At 44.3% G+C, this 17225-nt stretch overlaps 1 protein-coding gene across 2 annotated transcripts in view; it reads right to left on the bottom strand.

Annotated features, from left to right (window-relative positions):
- Nucleotides 1–17225, bottom strand: part of DNMBP (dynamin binding protein) — a 133798-nt gene that overhangs the window by 19981 nt on the left and 96592 nt on the right. For both annotated transcript variants that reach the window (XM_032281280.1, XM_032281281.1), the window contains 5 exons: nucleotides 12715–12908; nucleotides 11803–11902; nucleotides 3233–3380; nucleotides 2016–2033; nucleotides 1372–1571 (listed from right to left, as the gene is read on the bottom strand). In XM_032281280.1, the coding sequence (XP_032137171.1) occupies nucleotides 1372–1571; nucleotides 2016–2033; nucleotides 3233–3380; nucleotides 11803–11902; nucleotides 12715–12908 (660 nt within the window). The remainder of the gene's footprint in view (nucleotides 1–1371; nucleotides 1572–2015; nucleotides 2034–3232; nucleotides 3381–11802; nucleotides 11903–12714; nucleotides 12909–17225) is intronic.

Raw genomic sequence — 17225 nt, forward strand, 5'->3', positions numbered from 1 at the left:
CTTCCTAATGAGGGTGACACAGTTGAAGTAGAAGGCAGAGAATGACTTTAGATAACTTTAAAAGTGTGGAGAAGAATGGAAAGACAAAAAGATTATACTGTATTATAGATATCTTTAGGATGTGAATAATAAATCAGCTCAGCACAGTCACTGTGCTATATATATTCACTGAATGCTCAAGTTAGGGCCTCAAGAGACCTGATGAGTGCATTCAGTGTTGTGAAGGAGGAGTGGGTGGGCAACTGACTGTTTTGGGAAGGAAAATGAGGGACTCAACCTGGAGAGGTCACTGGGCAGGGATGATAGGACCAGAAAGGTAAGCAGATTGGGGTTTTCTAAAAAGACAAGAAGTCCTAGCTTTAGTAGAAGCTGTAGGACATCAATTAGACACACAGAGAAACCAAGTCTATGCGTGGACTCCAGAGTAGCTCCTTAAATGAGTCGAGGAGGAAATTGTCCCTGCTTGAATAAAATTTCCCATCACCCAGTCTCCACTGTCTTCATATCTCTTGGGAAAGGTTCTTATTGCTATACATTTTGTTACAGATGCCTTATTTCCAATATACCATAGTTGTACTTTTATTATTACTTCTGCCTTTAATAAATACCACATTTTGGGCCAGGTGCAGTGGCTTACATCTGTAATCACAGCACTTTGGGATGCCAAGGCAGGCGGACCACCTGAGGTTAGGAGTTCCAGACCAGCCTGGCCAACATGGTGAAACCGTGTCTCTACTAAAAATGCAAAAATTAGCTGGGCATGGTGGTGCGTGCCTGTAGCTCAAGCTACTTGGGAGGTTGAAGGAGAAACGCTTGAACATGAGAGGCGGAGGTTGCAGTGAGCTGAGATAGTGCCACTGCACTCCAGCCTGAGTGAAAGAGTAAGACTCCATCTCAAAAAATAATATCACATTTCCAGCTGGGCACAGTGGCTCACACCTGTAATCCCAGCACTTTGGGAGGCCAAGGTAGGCAGATCACAAGGTCAGAAGTTTGAGACCAGCCTGACCAACATAGTGAAACCCCGTCTCTACTAAAAATACAAAAAATTAGCCGGGTGTGGTGGCTGTGTGCCTGTAATCTCAGCTACTCGGGAGGCTGAGGCAGGAGAATTGCTTGAAAGTGGGAAGCGGAGGTTGCAGTGAGCCGAGCTTGCACCACTGCACTACAGCCTGGGCAACAGTGTAAGACTGTCTCAAAAAAAAAACAAACCCCAAAACACATTTTCCTCAAATTCTACTGCCATTTCTTCATCACAGCCCTATTATACCCACCACTGCCTTGTCCAACTCTAGTGAAGTAATAAACTGTTTTGAGAAGAAAAACATTCTCAAAGGGCATTCTCCTTTTCAGCAATTATGCTGTTCTTACCCAGATCCTTTCGCCGTTTATATTCATTAATGTTAACATTGATTTCCTTGACCGCAAGGACTGCATTGGTTAAAGGCACTTTATCTGGGTGGGATTCTGGGGTGGAATTCAGCAACTCCATTAGCAACAGTGGGTAACGCATTACTCTCTGTACAGGTTTGATGAGGAAGGAGCCCAGGTTAATATAATTTGTGCATCCCCTGTAAGAAATGGAAAAAAGATTTTAGCAAGCTATCAATAGTATAGTGCCCAGCCTGGGCAACATAGTGAGACACCATCTTTAAAAAAAATTTTTTTTAATAATAACATATGCCTATGGGCAGGATTTGTTATTCCTAAATACAGGTCTCTGTTCTTTTACCCCACCTTCCAATTTCAGTCATTCAGTGTGTATTAATCTAATAAACACCAGGTACTGTTCTAGGTGCTGGGGATTTAACAGTGATCCCAAAAGTCCCTGCCCTGGTAGGAGAAGATAGGCAATAAACAGATAAATGATGTGTTCACTTGGGGGTAACTGCTACAAAAAAAAAATACAGCAAGGTGAGTCTACTTCCAGGTTTGTCTATAAAGGAAGAAAATAAAGGGTTAGGAAAAATCCACGTAAGAAATGAGCACATACATCAAGCCACAATGGAACTTACCATTCGTTGTATAGGCTCCTATAAGGTGGCGGGCATGAAAAGAAAAGAGACAGTTATTAGAGAATCCTGAGTTTCACATTCTTCTCAGAACATAAATCATGTGAAACAAAAAGAAAATTATGAATATCTATGGCAGCATATTTAGTCTACTAAAAAATGTTAGTAAGCCTGTAACTTCCCTTTGATCTACTTATCCACATATCTTTACACCTTGCTTCCGTAAGACCAGGACAATCTCACCTGATGTCAAGACTACCTTGGGTGGGTGCCTTGGCTCACACCTATAATCCCAGCACTTTGAGAGGCCGAGATGGGCGGATCACTTGAGGTCAGGAGTTCAAGACCAGACTGGCCAACAGGGCGAAACCCCATCTCCATTAAAATTATAAAAATTAGCCAGGCAGGCTGGGCGTGGTGGCTCATGCCTGTAATCCTAGCACTCTGGGAGGCCGAGGCAGGCAGATCACAGGGTCAGGAGTTCAAGGCCAGGCTGGCCAGCATGGCAAAACTCCATCTCCACTAAAAATACAAAAATTAGCCCAGCAGGCCGGGTGTGGTGGCTCGTGCCTATAATCCTAGCACTTTGGGAGGCTGAGGCGGGTGGATCATGAGGTCAGAAGTTTGAGACCGGCCTGAACAATATGGTGAAACCCCATCTCTACTAAAAATACAAAAATTAGCCAGGCATGGTGTCGCATGCCTGTAATCCCAACTACTCAGGAGGCTGAGGCAGGAGAATCACTTGAACCTGGGAGGTGGAGGTTGCAGTGAGCCAAGATCATGCCACTGCACTTCAGCCTGGGCGACAGAGCAAGACTCTGTCTCAAAATAAATAAATAAATTAAATAAAATAAAAATTAGCCAGGCATGGTGGCACACACCTATAATTCCAACTATTTGGAGAATGCCATGCCAGGAGACTCACTTGAACCGGGAAGGCAGAGGTTGCAGTGAGCCGAAACTGTGCCACTGCACACTGGCCTGTGGGACAGAGCAAGACTCTGTCTCAAAACAAAAAAACCCCATATTTAGTCTTCTCACCTATGCTCTTGTTCATCTGGACCAATTCTAACATAACACTCCATATATATAGATAAAAAAGCAGGAGGTCACTTAAATGACATATATCATGGATAGCTTCTCAGGTCCAGGCATATACACAGGTATAACTTAGAACTAAAGAGCTGTGGTGGAAGTTCAGTGGTCAAAACTCCTACTTCAGATCTGCCAAGGAGTCCTGAAGATGCTTCTGGATCTTCTCATCCTTCTCGTAGATTTCCAGCAGCGCAATGGCCTCATCATGATTCTGGCAGTAAACCTTGTATGTTCCCTCAAGCTCATCCCGGTGACCAAGAAACACAGGTCCTTTGGAATATACACAAACATACAGTGTTTTTAGTAACTTTCTTCTCAGTATCCTAAATGTAAGGTACACGGCCAAACTTTAGTACCAGCTAAATTGTACCTATTACAAGAAATGATAGTAAAACTATCCATCAAATAGTAAGAAACTTCCATCTAACAGCTTGAAGTTGTAATCATTTAAAGCAAAATTTAGAAAGCCATATCATCCGTGTATGTATTTATTCATTTTTATTTTTTTGAGACAGGGTCTCACTCTGTCACCCAGGCTGGGGTGCAGTGGCACAATCTCAGCTCACAGTAGGCTTGACCTCCCAGACTCAGGTGACTCTCCCATCTTAGCCACCTGGGGAGCTGGGAGTGCATGCCACCACGCCCAGCTAATTTTCTGTATTTTTGGTAGAGAGGGGATTTCACTATGTTGCCCGGACTCATGTATTTGTTTTAGAAAACACACACACACACACACACACACACAAACGCACACACAGACACACACGTGTGAAACTGGCTTCTGAAAGAGAGCCTCCAGTCCCTTTGCAGTCGGGCTGATTTGGGTATCTAAGAGCACTCTCCATGTAGGGATGTGATGAGAACCCCATAAGGACCCCTCACTTTATTTTTTTTTTCCCTGAGACGGAGTCTCACTCTTGTCTCCCACGCTGGAGTGCAGCTGCACATGTCAGCTCACTGCAACCTCTGCCTCCCCAGTTCAAGCACTTCTCCTGCCTCAACCTCCTGAGTAGCTGGGACTGCAGGCACACACAACCACGCCCAGCTAATTTTTGTATTTTTAGTACAGATAGGGTTTCACCATGTTGGTCAGGCTGGTCTTGAGCTCCTGACCTCAAGTGATCTGCCCGCCATGGCCACCCTAAGTGCTTGGATTATAGGTATGAGCCACCGCGCCTAGCCCCTCTCACTTTCTAATCACCAGGAAAATTTACTGTAGAAACTACAGCAGTTTCTAACATTTTTGTGTATAAATAAGACTATGAATAAAGTTTATTACATTAAAATATCTTTAAAGATAAATCTCCAACTTATAAAATAGTAACCTATGTACTTCTTTTTTTTTTATTTTTTGAGACAGAGCCTTGCTCTACCATTCAGGCTGGAGTGCAATGGTTTGATCTTGGCTCACTACAACCTCTGTCTCACAGGTTCAATCAATTCTCCTGCCCCAATCTCCCAAGTAGACTGGGATTACAAGCAGCCGCCACCACACCCGGCTAATTTTTTGGATTTTTAGTAGAGACGGGGTTTCGCCATGTTGGCCAGGCTGGTCTCAAACTCCTGACCTCACGTGATCCACCCCCTCAGCTTCCCAAAGTGCTGGGATTACAGGCGTGAGCCACCACACTGGGCCTGTTTATTTATTCATCTAGAGATGGGGTTTTGGTCTTGTTGCCCAGGCTGGAGTAAAGTGGTGCAATCTCAGCTCACCACAACCTCCGCCTCCCAGACTCAAGCAATTCTCCTGTCTCAGCCTCCCGAGTAGCTGGGGATTAGAGGCATGCGCCACCATGCCTGGTAAATTTTTGGATTTTTAGTAGAGACGGGGTTTCTCCATGTTGGTCAGGCTAGTCTCGAACTCCCGACCTCAGGTGATCCGCCCGCCTCAGCCTCCCAAAGTACTAGGATTTATAGGCATGAGCCACCATGCCCAGCCTATTTTTTTTTTTTTTTTTTTTTTTTTGAGGCAAGGTCTTTCTCTGTTGCCTAGGCTACAGTGCAGTGACACGATCTTGGTTCACTGCAACCTCCACCTCCCAGGCTCAAGTGATCCTCCCGCCTCTGCCTCCTGAGCAGCTGGGACTACAGATGTGCACCGCCATCCCCAGTTAATTTTTGTAATTTTAGTAGAGACAGCATTTTGCCATGTTGGTTGGGCTGGTCTCAAACTCCTGGGCTCAAGCAGTTCACCTGCCTGGGCCTCCCAAAGTGCTGGGATTACAGGCGTGAGCCCCAGCTTTATGTACTTCTTTATAAGGCATTAAATAACCAAATGTAGCACTGAGTCTAATAATCCCCATACTGTCATAGTCTAAGGAGTGACACATGCTGATAACATTGGCTGCTTCTGATTGAGGGTTACTGAAATTTCAAGAAAATTGCAACAACCTATTGTGATAGGAACATATGACTTATTTTGGTGACAAAGTCACAGCTACTACTGATACTATGTGGTTTATTCCCTACATTCATACTTTAAATAAATGCTATATTTCAGTTAGAGATTAGTTAAAAAAAAAAAAAAGATGTAATTTTTTTCCCGTATCTCCAGAGCCAGTTAAGCACAGGGACAATTCCTAAGCAAACTTCCATAGAACTATTTCCCTCGGAGCTGTGGCCTGAATGTGTGCATCCTTGGCTTACTATCAGGACTCTTCCTCTTGCCCTTCTTTCCTCCTCTCAGTGTATTTGGTCCTCCCTTCCTCAGCTTCATGTTCCACCAAAAAAGACCTCTCATCCTTGTTCTCCTCCCCACAATATGGCACTACTTACTGCTTCCCTACAACCAACCACTCTTACCAGCTACCCAGGCACGAACCCCTCCCTCAGGGAGCCCATCACTGCTTCTGCGGAGTCACCTCTGTTCTCTGTGGTGACAGGACCACGGAAGTCCCTGTTCTTGTGCAGAACATAATTTTTTTCTTTTTTAAGACAGAGTCTCCTGGGTTGCCCAGGCTGGAGTGCAGAGGCACAATCTTGGCTCACTACACCCTCCACCTCCTGGGTTCAAGTGATCCTTCCACCTCAGCCTCCTGAGTAGCTGGGACTAAAGGAGTACGCCAACACACCTGGCCAATTTTTGCATTTTTGCATTTTTGGTAGAGCCAGGGTTTCGCCATGTTGGCCAGGCTGGTCTCAGACTCCTAGGCTCAAGTGATCTACCCGCCTCAGCCTTCCAAAGTGCTTGGGATTATGGGCACTGAGTCACCACACCTGGCCAAAAAAAGTTTCTATTTAAATTAATTTCCTTAATTATAGCTCCTTTCTGTAAAAGAAACTTAATTTTTTTCATATCACCTCATACTGCCCTTTCTCACTGGAAGCCTCCCTACTTTAAAAAAAGAAATTGTTTCGAGACAAGGTCTCACTCTGTCCCCTAGGCTGAGTGCAGTGCCATGATCCCTGCCCGCTGCAGCCTCCAACACCTGGGCTCAAGCAGTCCTCCTAGGCCTCCCAAACTATTGAAATTACACGTATGAGCCACTGGGCCTGGCTCACACTCTTCTGCCTACTCCTGCAACCCACCAGTCACAGCAGTGGGAGCGGGGCTCGCTCCTTTTTCATCTTCACGGCCAGTTTTTTTTTTTTTTTTTTTTTTTTTAAAGACAGGATCTTGCTCTGTCACCCAAGCTGGAGTCCAGTGTCATGAACACAGGGCTCACTGTAGCCTTGACCTCCTGGGCTCAAGCAACTCTCTGCCCTCAGTCCCCCAAGTAGCTGGAACTACAGGTGTGCCCCACCACACCCAGCTAATTTTTGTATTTTTTTTTGTAGAGATGGTGTTTCGCCTTATTAGTCAGGCTGGTCTCGAACTCTTGAGCTCAGCAATCCTTGCAGATTGGTCTCCCAAAGTGCTGGGATTACAGGCATGAGCCACCGTGCCTGGCCTTCATGGCCACTTTGGAATCCCTAAGCCACCTATGTCTTCGTGTGGTTTCACCATTCTACATTAGTCTGCCTTCTTTTCACGGCCCTTTTCCCTACTTGCATTCTTAGAACCTTCACCACCCAGCCTGATGATTATCTACACTTCTCAATTCGCTATTCTTCAAATTCCCTGATAGTGACTGTTCCACATCAATTACAAACTAGCAAAGCTACACCTTAATTTCCTTCAAACTCTGGGTCATGAAGTCTACTTAACAGGTCATGATCAGCACTTTTTTGACGAGACAGAGTGGATTTTTTTTTCTGTAGAGACATGGTTTTCCCATGTTGCCCAGGCTGGTCTAGAACTTCTGGGCTCACATGATCTGCCCACCTTGCCTCAGCCTCCCAAAGTGTTAGGATTACTGGCATGAGCCAACACACCTTCCTGATAAAATGGAATGGAAAAGAAAATATCAAAAAACATTGGACGTAAAAATTAGCTGGGTGTGGTGGCAGACACCTGTAGTCCCAGCTACTAGGGAGGCTGAGGTGGGAAATCGATTGAGCCCAGGAAGTGGAGGCTGCAGTGAGCTGTGATTGTACCCAGCCTGGGCAACAGGGTGAGACTGCCTCAAAAAGAAAAAAAAAAGAAAAATGCCAGGCATGATGAAACTAAGCACAGCCATACATAGAAACACAAATCCTGGGTCATTATGGACAACATCTCTTTCCATAGGACGTGTTTAAAATCATATAGGGCCAGTCCTTTCCACCTATGACCACATACCCAGAGTCTCCTGGCACTGCTTGATCATCCTCTATCTCGGCCATCCGCCCTTTCCCTGTGCCTTCACAAGGCTTTAACTTGCCCTTCACAGACTTCTCAGAGCCTTCCCTCATCAGATGTTTCAGACCTCGTTTGTCCTTTGTGAGTCCCTGACTGAAGGCACCGGCTGGCTTCTGCTAGAGCTACTGGCATGGTGCTGTCAGTCTTGGCTCCCTCAGGCCCCACCACCCACCGTCCCTCCTTGGGGAGGTTAGTCCTTGGGCCCAGGTCTCAGCCTTTCAGCGGCAAGTTGTCTCTACCGCTTCTCGGTGTCTTCAACACACTGAAGCCTGCTACCCAACTCCTTGTGTGACTGGATAAGAAGTGAAGGGAAGAAGGAAAAATAAACGCAGTGCTATCTTATGGAGATGGAGTTACGGATATTTGCTTTCTTTTCCCAGTTTACTGTCATAATGTAAGGAATAGTATACTATAAGAGACACATGATAAGACTCTCATTTCAGGTTTGAATCACACCCAAGGGGAGAAGGTGCCTTTTGGAAGCTGGTTAACTCCAACCAGCTGGGAGCCCTAGGCATGATAACAGGTAATAAAATGCAAGAAAAATGAGTAACCACCTAATTTATAATTAATTCCTTTTAGATACCAGCCAACTTTATCTCATTTCTTTCATAATTCAAATAAATGACCCAGTGATACTTATTTCAAGTGCCTTATAAAATCGTATACATTGGCGTTTATGCTTCACCATCACACTAAAACTGGGTCACAGTGACTTCCTTCTGCTCAACTCAATGCGTGTCTCCTTCCTCAACTTCCCTGACCTCTCTGGTTCCACCAAGGGCAAGAACCTCAGGCTCCAGTTTTTCTAACTGTTCCAGAAAGTGTAAAAGACACAGCTGTATTCTGTATAGAGGCTAATGGCATTTGCCTGCATGACAGAAAGACTTGAGTTTGGATGCCAACCCCATCAATTACTAGCCATGTGACCTGGGCAAATTGCCTTCCATCTAAGTGTCAGTTTCTCACCGTAAAATAGGATAAAGAGTACCTAAACCAGCTGCAGAGTGGGTCACACCTCTAATCCAGCAGTGTGGGAGGACTGTTTGAGCTCAGGAGTTAAAACAGCCTGGGCAACAGAGCAAGACCTCATCTCTACTAAAAATAAAAAGGCTAGCTGGGAGGCTGAGGAGGGAAGATCACTTGAGCTTGGGAGGTCGAGGCTACAGTGAGCCATGACCATGCCACTGCATTCTAACCTGGGTAGCAGAGCAAGACCCTGTCTTAAAAAGGTGTGTGGTGGCTCATGCCTATAATCACAGCATTTTGGGAGTCTGAGGAGGGAAGATCCCTTGAGGCCAGGAGTCCAAGACTAACCTGGGCAACATAGTGAGACTCCATCTCTACAAAAATTTAACTATTAGCTGGCACTGATGGTGCATGCCTATAGTCCCAGCTGCTCAGGGAGCTGAGATAAGAAGATTGCTTGACCTGGGCAATTGAGGCTGTAGTAAGCAATGTGAGACCCTGTCTAAAAAAGAAGGAACAATAGTACCTAAACCTCAGAGGGCTGTCTATTGTAGAGAACTGAGATCCTATCTTGAGAGAGTATGTGGTGAGAGAGACAGGAAACATTAACCATGCTAATGCTACAACATCCCAGAGCTGTTTTCTCCTCCCTTCAGGCGGCAGAACCCTGATTTTGTTCCTGTGTCCGTTTTTCTCCAAGGTGAGTCAGGTAAATACCATCTAGTGTAAGCCAGCATCATGACCCTATTCCCCTTTCTTTTTTTTTTTTTTTTGAGACGGAGTTTCACTCTTGTTACCCAGGCTGGAGTGCAATGGCGCGATCTCGGCTCACCGCAACCTCCGCCTCCTGGGTTCAGGCAATTCTCCTGCCTCAGCCTCCAGAGTAGCCGGGACCACAGGCACGCGCCACCATGCCCAACTAATTTTTTGTATTTTTAGTAGAGACGAGGTTTCACCATGTTGACCAGGATGGTCTCGATCTCTTGACCTCGTGATCCACCCGCCTCGGCCTCCCAAAGTGCTGGGATTACAGGCGTGAGCCACCGCGCCCGGCCTCCCATTCCTCTTTCTAGACATCAACTTAGCTGCATGCATGTCACCCACTTCTGGCCAATGATAAACAAGATTTCTGATCAGGGAGCTCTGGAAAAGGTTTGCAAACTCTTAAGATGATACAGGGATCAATCCTTCCTTCTGGTGGATGTTGTGTATAATGTTATGGCTGGAAATGGGGTAGCCTCTTGTAATTAGGATTCCAATAAAGCAGCAAATTGATAGGATGTCCCCTCCCACACTGTGCCAGGGCTGGTCTGTATGACCCACAGAATATGACAGAAGGGATGCTGTGTCATTTCCGAGATCAAGTTATAGAAGACATTGGTTCCTGTTTCAGGCATGCTTGCTCTTGCTTGCTCTCTCTCATTCATTCTCTCTCTCTCTCAGGTCACTTTGGGTGACTCATGACTCATGCCACATTATGAGGAAAGCCAAAGGAGAGGCTCACATGGCAAGAAACTGAGGCCTGAAGAGCTGAGTGACCTTTCTTGGAAGTGGATCCCTGAGCTCCAGATGATAGCGGCCCAGGCCAACGACTGATTCCAACCTCATGAGACCCTGGGCCAGAACCACCCAGAGGAGCCACCTCCAGATTCCTGACCTACAGAAGCTGCAAAGTAATACATGTTTAATGTTTTCATCTGCTAAGTTTCAGTGCAATTGTTACAGAGCAATGGATAACCAGTAAGTTCCCTTGTTTATAAGAACTAGATGACTGTTTCAAAAACATTTTTGACAATGTCCCACATAAATACATTTTAAATTTTAAATTACGACTCAGTACACATATATGTGAAATGAAAAAAAAAGTTTCAGCCGGATGTGGCAGCTCACACCTGTAAACCCAACACTCTGGGAGGCCGAGGTGGGAGGATCACTTGAGCCCAGGAGCTTGAGACCAGCCTGGGCAACATGGCAAAACCCTGTCTCTACAAAAAAAAATTACAAAAATTAGCTGGGCATGATGGCACATGCCTGTGGTCCTAGCTACGTGGGAGACCAAGGTGGGAGGATGCCTTGAGGCTGGGAGGTTGAGGCTGCAGTGAGCTGAATTCACACCACTGCACTCCAGTCCAGCCTGGGCAAGAGTAAAAATCCTGTCTCAAAAAAAAAAAAAAAGATAAGTTTCAAAAATTGGTAAACTTATTATTTACAGTACATTCTAATATATATATATTTTTTTTTCCTTGAGACCGAGCCTTGCTCTATCCCCCAGGCAGGAGCATACTGGCACGTGGCACGATTTCAGCTCACTGCAGCCTCAACCTCAACCTCCCAGGCACAAGCAATCCTCCCACGTTGGTCTCCCAAGTAGCTGGGATTACAGGTATCCATGACCACCAGTTAATTTTTGTATTTTTGGCCGGGCGCGGTGGCTCAAGCCTGTAATCCCAGCACTTTGGGAGGCCGAGGTGGGTGGATCACAAGGTCAAGAGATCAAGACCATCCTGGTCAACATGGTGAAACCCCGTCTCTACTAAAACTACAAAAAATTAGCTGGGCATGGTGGCGCGTGCCTGTAGTCCCAGCTACTCAGGAGGCTGAGGCAGGAGAATTGCCTGAACTCAGGAGGCGGAGGTTGCGGTGAGCCGAGATCGTGCCATTGCACTCCAGCCTGGGTAACAAGAGCGAAACTCCGTCTAAAAAAAAAAAAAAAAAAAAAAAAAAAAAAAAAAAATTTTGTATTTTTAGTAGAGACAGGGTTTCACCAAGTTGGCCAGGCTGGTCTCAAACTCCTGACGTCAGGTGATCCTCCTCCCACAGGCTCCCAAAATGCTGGGATTACAGGTGAGACAGAAGGAAAGCAGAGGACAAATAACCTCTGAACTAAGTACCTAAACCTGTATCTTCCCGGCGGCAAAGTTACTCAGTATCAGGGAGGCCCCTTTGCTCTGCCCATGAAGTTTTTTTAAAAAGCTGCTTCTGAAACAATGCAGGAGTTCATACCTACAGCATCGCTGATTTCCAGAGCAGCCAATAATTGCTTCGAGACCTTAATCACCATCTGCATATTTCCAAAAAGGCCCTCAAAATCAATGTTTGGTACCTGAGAGAAGGAAACACAACATAAAGATGCACGGAAATGAGATTAATGAAATTTCATTCATCCTTAGGAACAGCTCAATGTCACTTTCTTTACTCACTTTCACTAAGTTTCCAGAATAGAAACATCCAATGTTATCTTTAGTGTCATCCTTTGTCCTTGATCCAACTATTCTCTGCCACTCCCACCAGCACTTTAGTAAAGTGACAATGGAACCAGTTTGGTTCACAAATGCACTGGGATAAAAATTCCCACCCAGTGTCCAACATCCCGTGGCACTGCCTACCTATTACAGAAGGGCTTGGGAGTCAATAATCCAGGTGGTCAAGTTACAAGCAGTAAGGACTATAAACCCCAGGACACTGTTACCCTTTTCTTACTACCTCCAGCATCTAGAAAAGTTCCTAGCCTACTCACATGTTAGTCAGAGTTTCCTGGATAAACTGTATGAACAGGTACTAGAGCCAAGTAACCCCTCCCCACCAGACTTTGTTATATCATCACTCGGCCTTCCAGCAGGGCCACGATTCAGAGTTCTTGGAACTGTTTTCAGGAGCCACAGAAACAGGAAGTGTCCTGGGAGTTACTGCAGTGTCCAGTAGGTTAACAGTAGACTTGACAAGTGACAGGACACTGAAGGCTTAAGCTGATGACACACATATGATGAGGCCCTTGATTAAGAGCAGCAGCATTCACAGTCACAGTTTCTATTTCAAATCCAATAGATCTGTGGTGAAAGTTCCTATATCCTAATGCTTCTGACTGGAGGACCACATTGAAGGTCAAACTAACTCTAACTGCCTCCCAGTTCCCACCTGTGCCTGCTGCAGGGGTACCATGATCCGCTCAATACACATTTCCAGATCCCGAATGTAGTCTCTCTCTGTCTGAAGCAGTTCTTCTACGACCTTGGCTCTCTTCTCCAGCATCCTCTGCTCTGGGTTTTCGGTGGACACAGGCCCAGAAGGGGCTACCAGTGATGAAGACTGGGAGGAGAGGAGCGTCATTTCTAGAAGGGAAAAGAGAACTGGTCAGCAGCTCTGGGGGAAAAGCAGGACCCTTCCACAGTTTGAGGGCAAACAGAACCAATTCCTTGAGAATCAAAGGTCTCACTATTGTTAACCCTCAGGAAATCTGATTGCACATGTCCATTCTAAACAGGGACAGGTGAAGCTGTGAAAGTCATCGCTGCGGAGAGAACTCCAACCTGTGTAATACCATTTTGAGAATGTGTCCTAAAAAGAAGTAGCTAGCGCACTTTAAGTGAACAAAGCATGTCTACAAGCCCCTTGCAAAAGAGGTTAGAGGGGTCTGGCCTTATCAAGACTTGCTTTTACTTAATCAGATAAAAAACCTGGTCTATGATCACAGCATCAGAAATACCAAACTGGAAGTTAAAAATATAGATGTAGCACATTAAACAGAATATTATGGGGAATGCAAAATAATGCCAACTAAGGCTAAAATAAAAATAAGAAATTATCCATCTGAGATCTGGATAATTATAGCACCTATCATTTTCCAGTCACTGTAATGGTGGATTAACATTAGCACATAATGAACTAGGTAAAAAATTGTTGAGATATTCCCTATGAAAACCTTAACCAAAACTCACAAGAGGTTTTGTTACTTCAAATGTCCTAGTAGATACAAACTTACTATAAACATGAAACTCATCAATGGCATTTTCAAGTATAAGAATCTCTAAGAACTAAACAGCATGATTCTAAATATTAAAACAAATATGTATCCCGCCATTAGCCTTTATAATTATTTGTTACTTAGGTACATAGGATGAGAGTTATTTATAAACATGTAACAGCACTTGTTCATCTAAAATGAACACTAAACACAATAATAAGGAATGGAAAAGAACTCAACAGTGAAACAATCAGTCTGCTGAGTTTCTATCAAATTCCTTAAGATCCAATTAAACAACTACAAATCTGGTATGTAAATACACCAGTAGGTCTGAGTACAATTACAGGAATATTTTAACCCAGATTTAAGAAGCAAAAACACAAGTGTTCAAACTACATATGGGAAGTCTGACTTCACAGCAGATTTTATTCTCCAAAAAAATCTCCCACACTGCTTTCTCTCAGAATTTAGGAATTCCGGGCCGGACGCTGTGGCTCACACCTGTGATCCCAGCACTTTGGAAGGCCAAGGCTGTTAAATCACTTGAGGTCAGGAGTTGGAGACCAGCCTGGTCAACATGGGAACTCCCATCTCTACTAAAAATACAAAAATGCTGAGCGTAGTCACACACACTGTGATCCCAGCTACTTGGGAGGCTGAGGCATGAAAATCTCTTGAACCTAGGAGGCGGAGGTTGCAATAAGCTGAGGTGACAGATAGAGACCGTATCTCCAAAAAAAAAAGTGAGGAATTCCAGTGTTTAAGAGTGCAACCAACCCAAATTCTGGCTTCTAGATGCCATTCTCCACAAAAAGGAGGCAGGGTTCTTTGGAGAAATGTTTAATTCCAGGGCTGGGGCAAAGAAGGTATAGCTGAGCTTGAACATGAGGCAGAAAGTGAAGAAGTACTCAACAACATGGTGGGGATGGGTCAAAGGGCACGGAAGCCAACCTGAAGGGGGCTCCCACTGGCCAATCTGGCACCATTTAAGTATAAATGAAAAAGCACAGCAATGGATTACTCTGTTAAATGAGAATCTGTGAGTTCATATTGATCATTTATAAATATATAAGTACATAAAGAAATGGGAGAGAAGAGAAAGCTCTTTCTTATGGGATAATGTCAGTTGGTAAATAAGAGGAGAAATGATGGAGTCAGAAAATCACCATTTTAGGCCAAGCATGGTGGCTCATGCCTGTAATCCCAGCACTCTGGGAGATCAAGGTGGGTATATCACTTGAGTTCAGGAGTTCAAGACCAGCCTGGGCAACATGGCAAAACCTCATCTCTACAAAAAATACTAAAATTAGCAGGGCATGGCTGGCACGCCAGCTACTCAGGAGGCTGAGGTGGGAGAATGGCTTGAATCCAAGTGGCAGAGGTTGCAGTAAGCTGAGATTGTGCCACTGCACTCCAGCCTGGGTAAAGACCTGTTGGGAGTTCAAGACCAGCCTGACCAACATGGAGAAACCCTTGTCTCTCCTAAAAATACAAAATTAGCCAGGCATAGTGGCGCATGCCTATAATCCCTGCTACTTGACAGGCTGAGGCAGGAGAATCACTTGAACCCAGGAGGTGGAGGTTGCAGTGAGCCGTGACTGCGCTATTGCACTTCAGCCTGGGCAACAATAATGAAACAGTCTCAAAAAACCAAAAAACAAAAACAACAACAACGAAAAAACAGAAGAATGTTAAATATCGGTGAATTTGTATAAAACGTATACTGGAGTTTCATTGTACTAGTATAATTTTCTGTATATTTGATATTATTCAAATAAAATTTAAAAAGACATAATGGAAACATATCTTTCTGGAAACTTTTTGGAAATGAATGGCAAAACTTTAAGCATAACCCTCAATTTCATCAGTGTTAAACTATGATTCTAAATTCTTTGTGTTATAAGTAAAATTTATTTTTACTAGCCTTGTTTTAAATTTTTTTTGTGACTTCAGAGCAACAGACTCTGAGTCCCAAATATGGTCTCATTAGTGCCAATGTGAAAATAGAAACTCATTTTAAATACAAGATTAAACAGCTCTGGAGAGGTAGAACATTTCCTAGCACATGCCAGGTTCTTTACAGATTATATCCCAACTCATTTAAAATTCACATCAGAATTTTTAAGTAGGTATTATTACTGCCACTTAATAGATAGTAAAACCCAGGCTTGGAGAGGCTGACAAACTTGTCTGAGGTTATAGAGTGAGTAAATGGCAGCTGTGGATTTAGAACCTAAATATATTTAAATCTAAATCCTGTGCACTTAATCCTGCACCATTTGGCTTCCGTAGCCTGGAATCTCAACAAGAAAAGATCAGGGGCTTATTTGCTTCATATCTTAAAAACTCCCTGGAAACCACTGTGTACTCTCCTAAGAATCAAAATTCTACTAATTATAGTAGTTAAAAGCACAAAGTACCAGCAAGCACTTACTCATCAATCAGAAACCAGCCAGCCTATATATTAGATTTTTATTTCTTTAAAACAGAAAAAAACAATAACAATTCTTTTAAACTACCAGCATGCCTTTCCCCACCCGCACCCCCATAGACGGGGTTTATAAACTTTTTTTTTTTTGAGTCAGAGTTTTGCTCTTGTTTCCCAGGCTGTAGTGCAGTGGCACAATCTCAGCCCATTGCAACCTCTAACTGCCAGGTTCAAGCAGTTCTCCTGCCTCAGCCTCCCAAGTAGCTGGGATTACAGCCGAAAGTCACCACACCGGCTAATTTTTTGTATATTTAGTAGGGATGGTGTTTCACCACGTTGGCCAGGCAGGTCTCGAACTCCTCATCTCAGGTAATCCGCACACCTCGGCCTCCCAGATTAAAGGTGGGAGCCATAGTGCCTGGCCAGGGTTTATAAACTCTTGAGCAGCCTTTAAAACCCCAAATATATTGTATGTGATTAAAAAACCCTGTGGGATGTTTTCACTCAAATGCAGTTTCCTGGACACCACCTCTGGGATTCAGATTCAGCAAATCTGGGTGGGACCCGGGTATCCGCAATTTTAATAAAACCCTAGGTGTTTCTTTCTCTTCCTCCTTCTCTTCTCTTTAAAGGAGGGGCTGTTGTCCAGGCTGGTTTCAAACTCCTGGGGATCTCAAGCGATCTTCCCATCTCAGCCTTCCAAGTAGCTGGGACTACAGGCGTGTCACTGCTCCTGGCAACCCAAGGTATTTCTTAAGATACAGGTGGCCTCCAGGTGACACAAACATATTTATTAACACTCAGAGAGTTTTTAAAAATAAGTCAAATTTTAAAGTCTGGCTTGAAATGACTATAAGTATAAAAATTGTTTTTCTTTTGTGCCACATATATTCTAATAAAATTATCTGCCCTAAAATTTTAGTATCTGGGCCACGTGTGGTGGCTTATGCCTGTAATCCTAGATGGGGAGGCTGAGGTGGGAGGACTGCTAGAACCCAGGAGTTCGAGACCAGCCTGGGCAAAATAGTGAGACACTCGTCTCTAAAAAATGTTTAGTATCTCAAATAACAAAGTGGGAGAATGCAGCCTCCACCCTCAGTCAGCTGTGGTGGCTTTGAATCTTACACATCCCCACTATGTAGCTGGGGGGCCCTGGAAATGTCCACTTTTATCTCTGAGCCTCAATTTCCCAATCTTATAAAATGAGGAAAATACTACTCACTTTGCAGATTAGTTGAGGGAGTTGAATAAGGTAAT

This window comes from Sapajus apella, unplaced genomic scaffold (assembly GCF_009761245.1).
Source record: "Sapajus apella isolate SASKATOON/1434 unplaced genomic scaffold, GSC_monkey_1.0 scaffold13, whole genome shotgun sequence".
NCBI classification, from domain to species: Eukaryota; Metazoa; Chordata; class Mammalia; order Primates; family Cebidae; genus Sapajus; species Sapajus apella.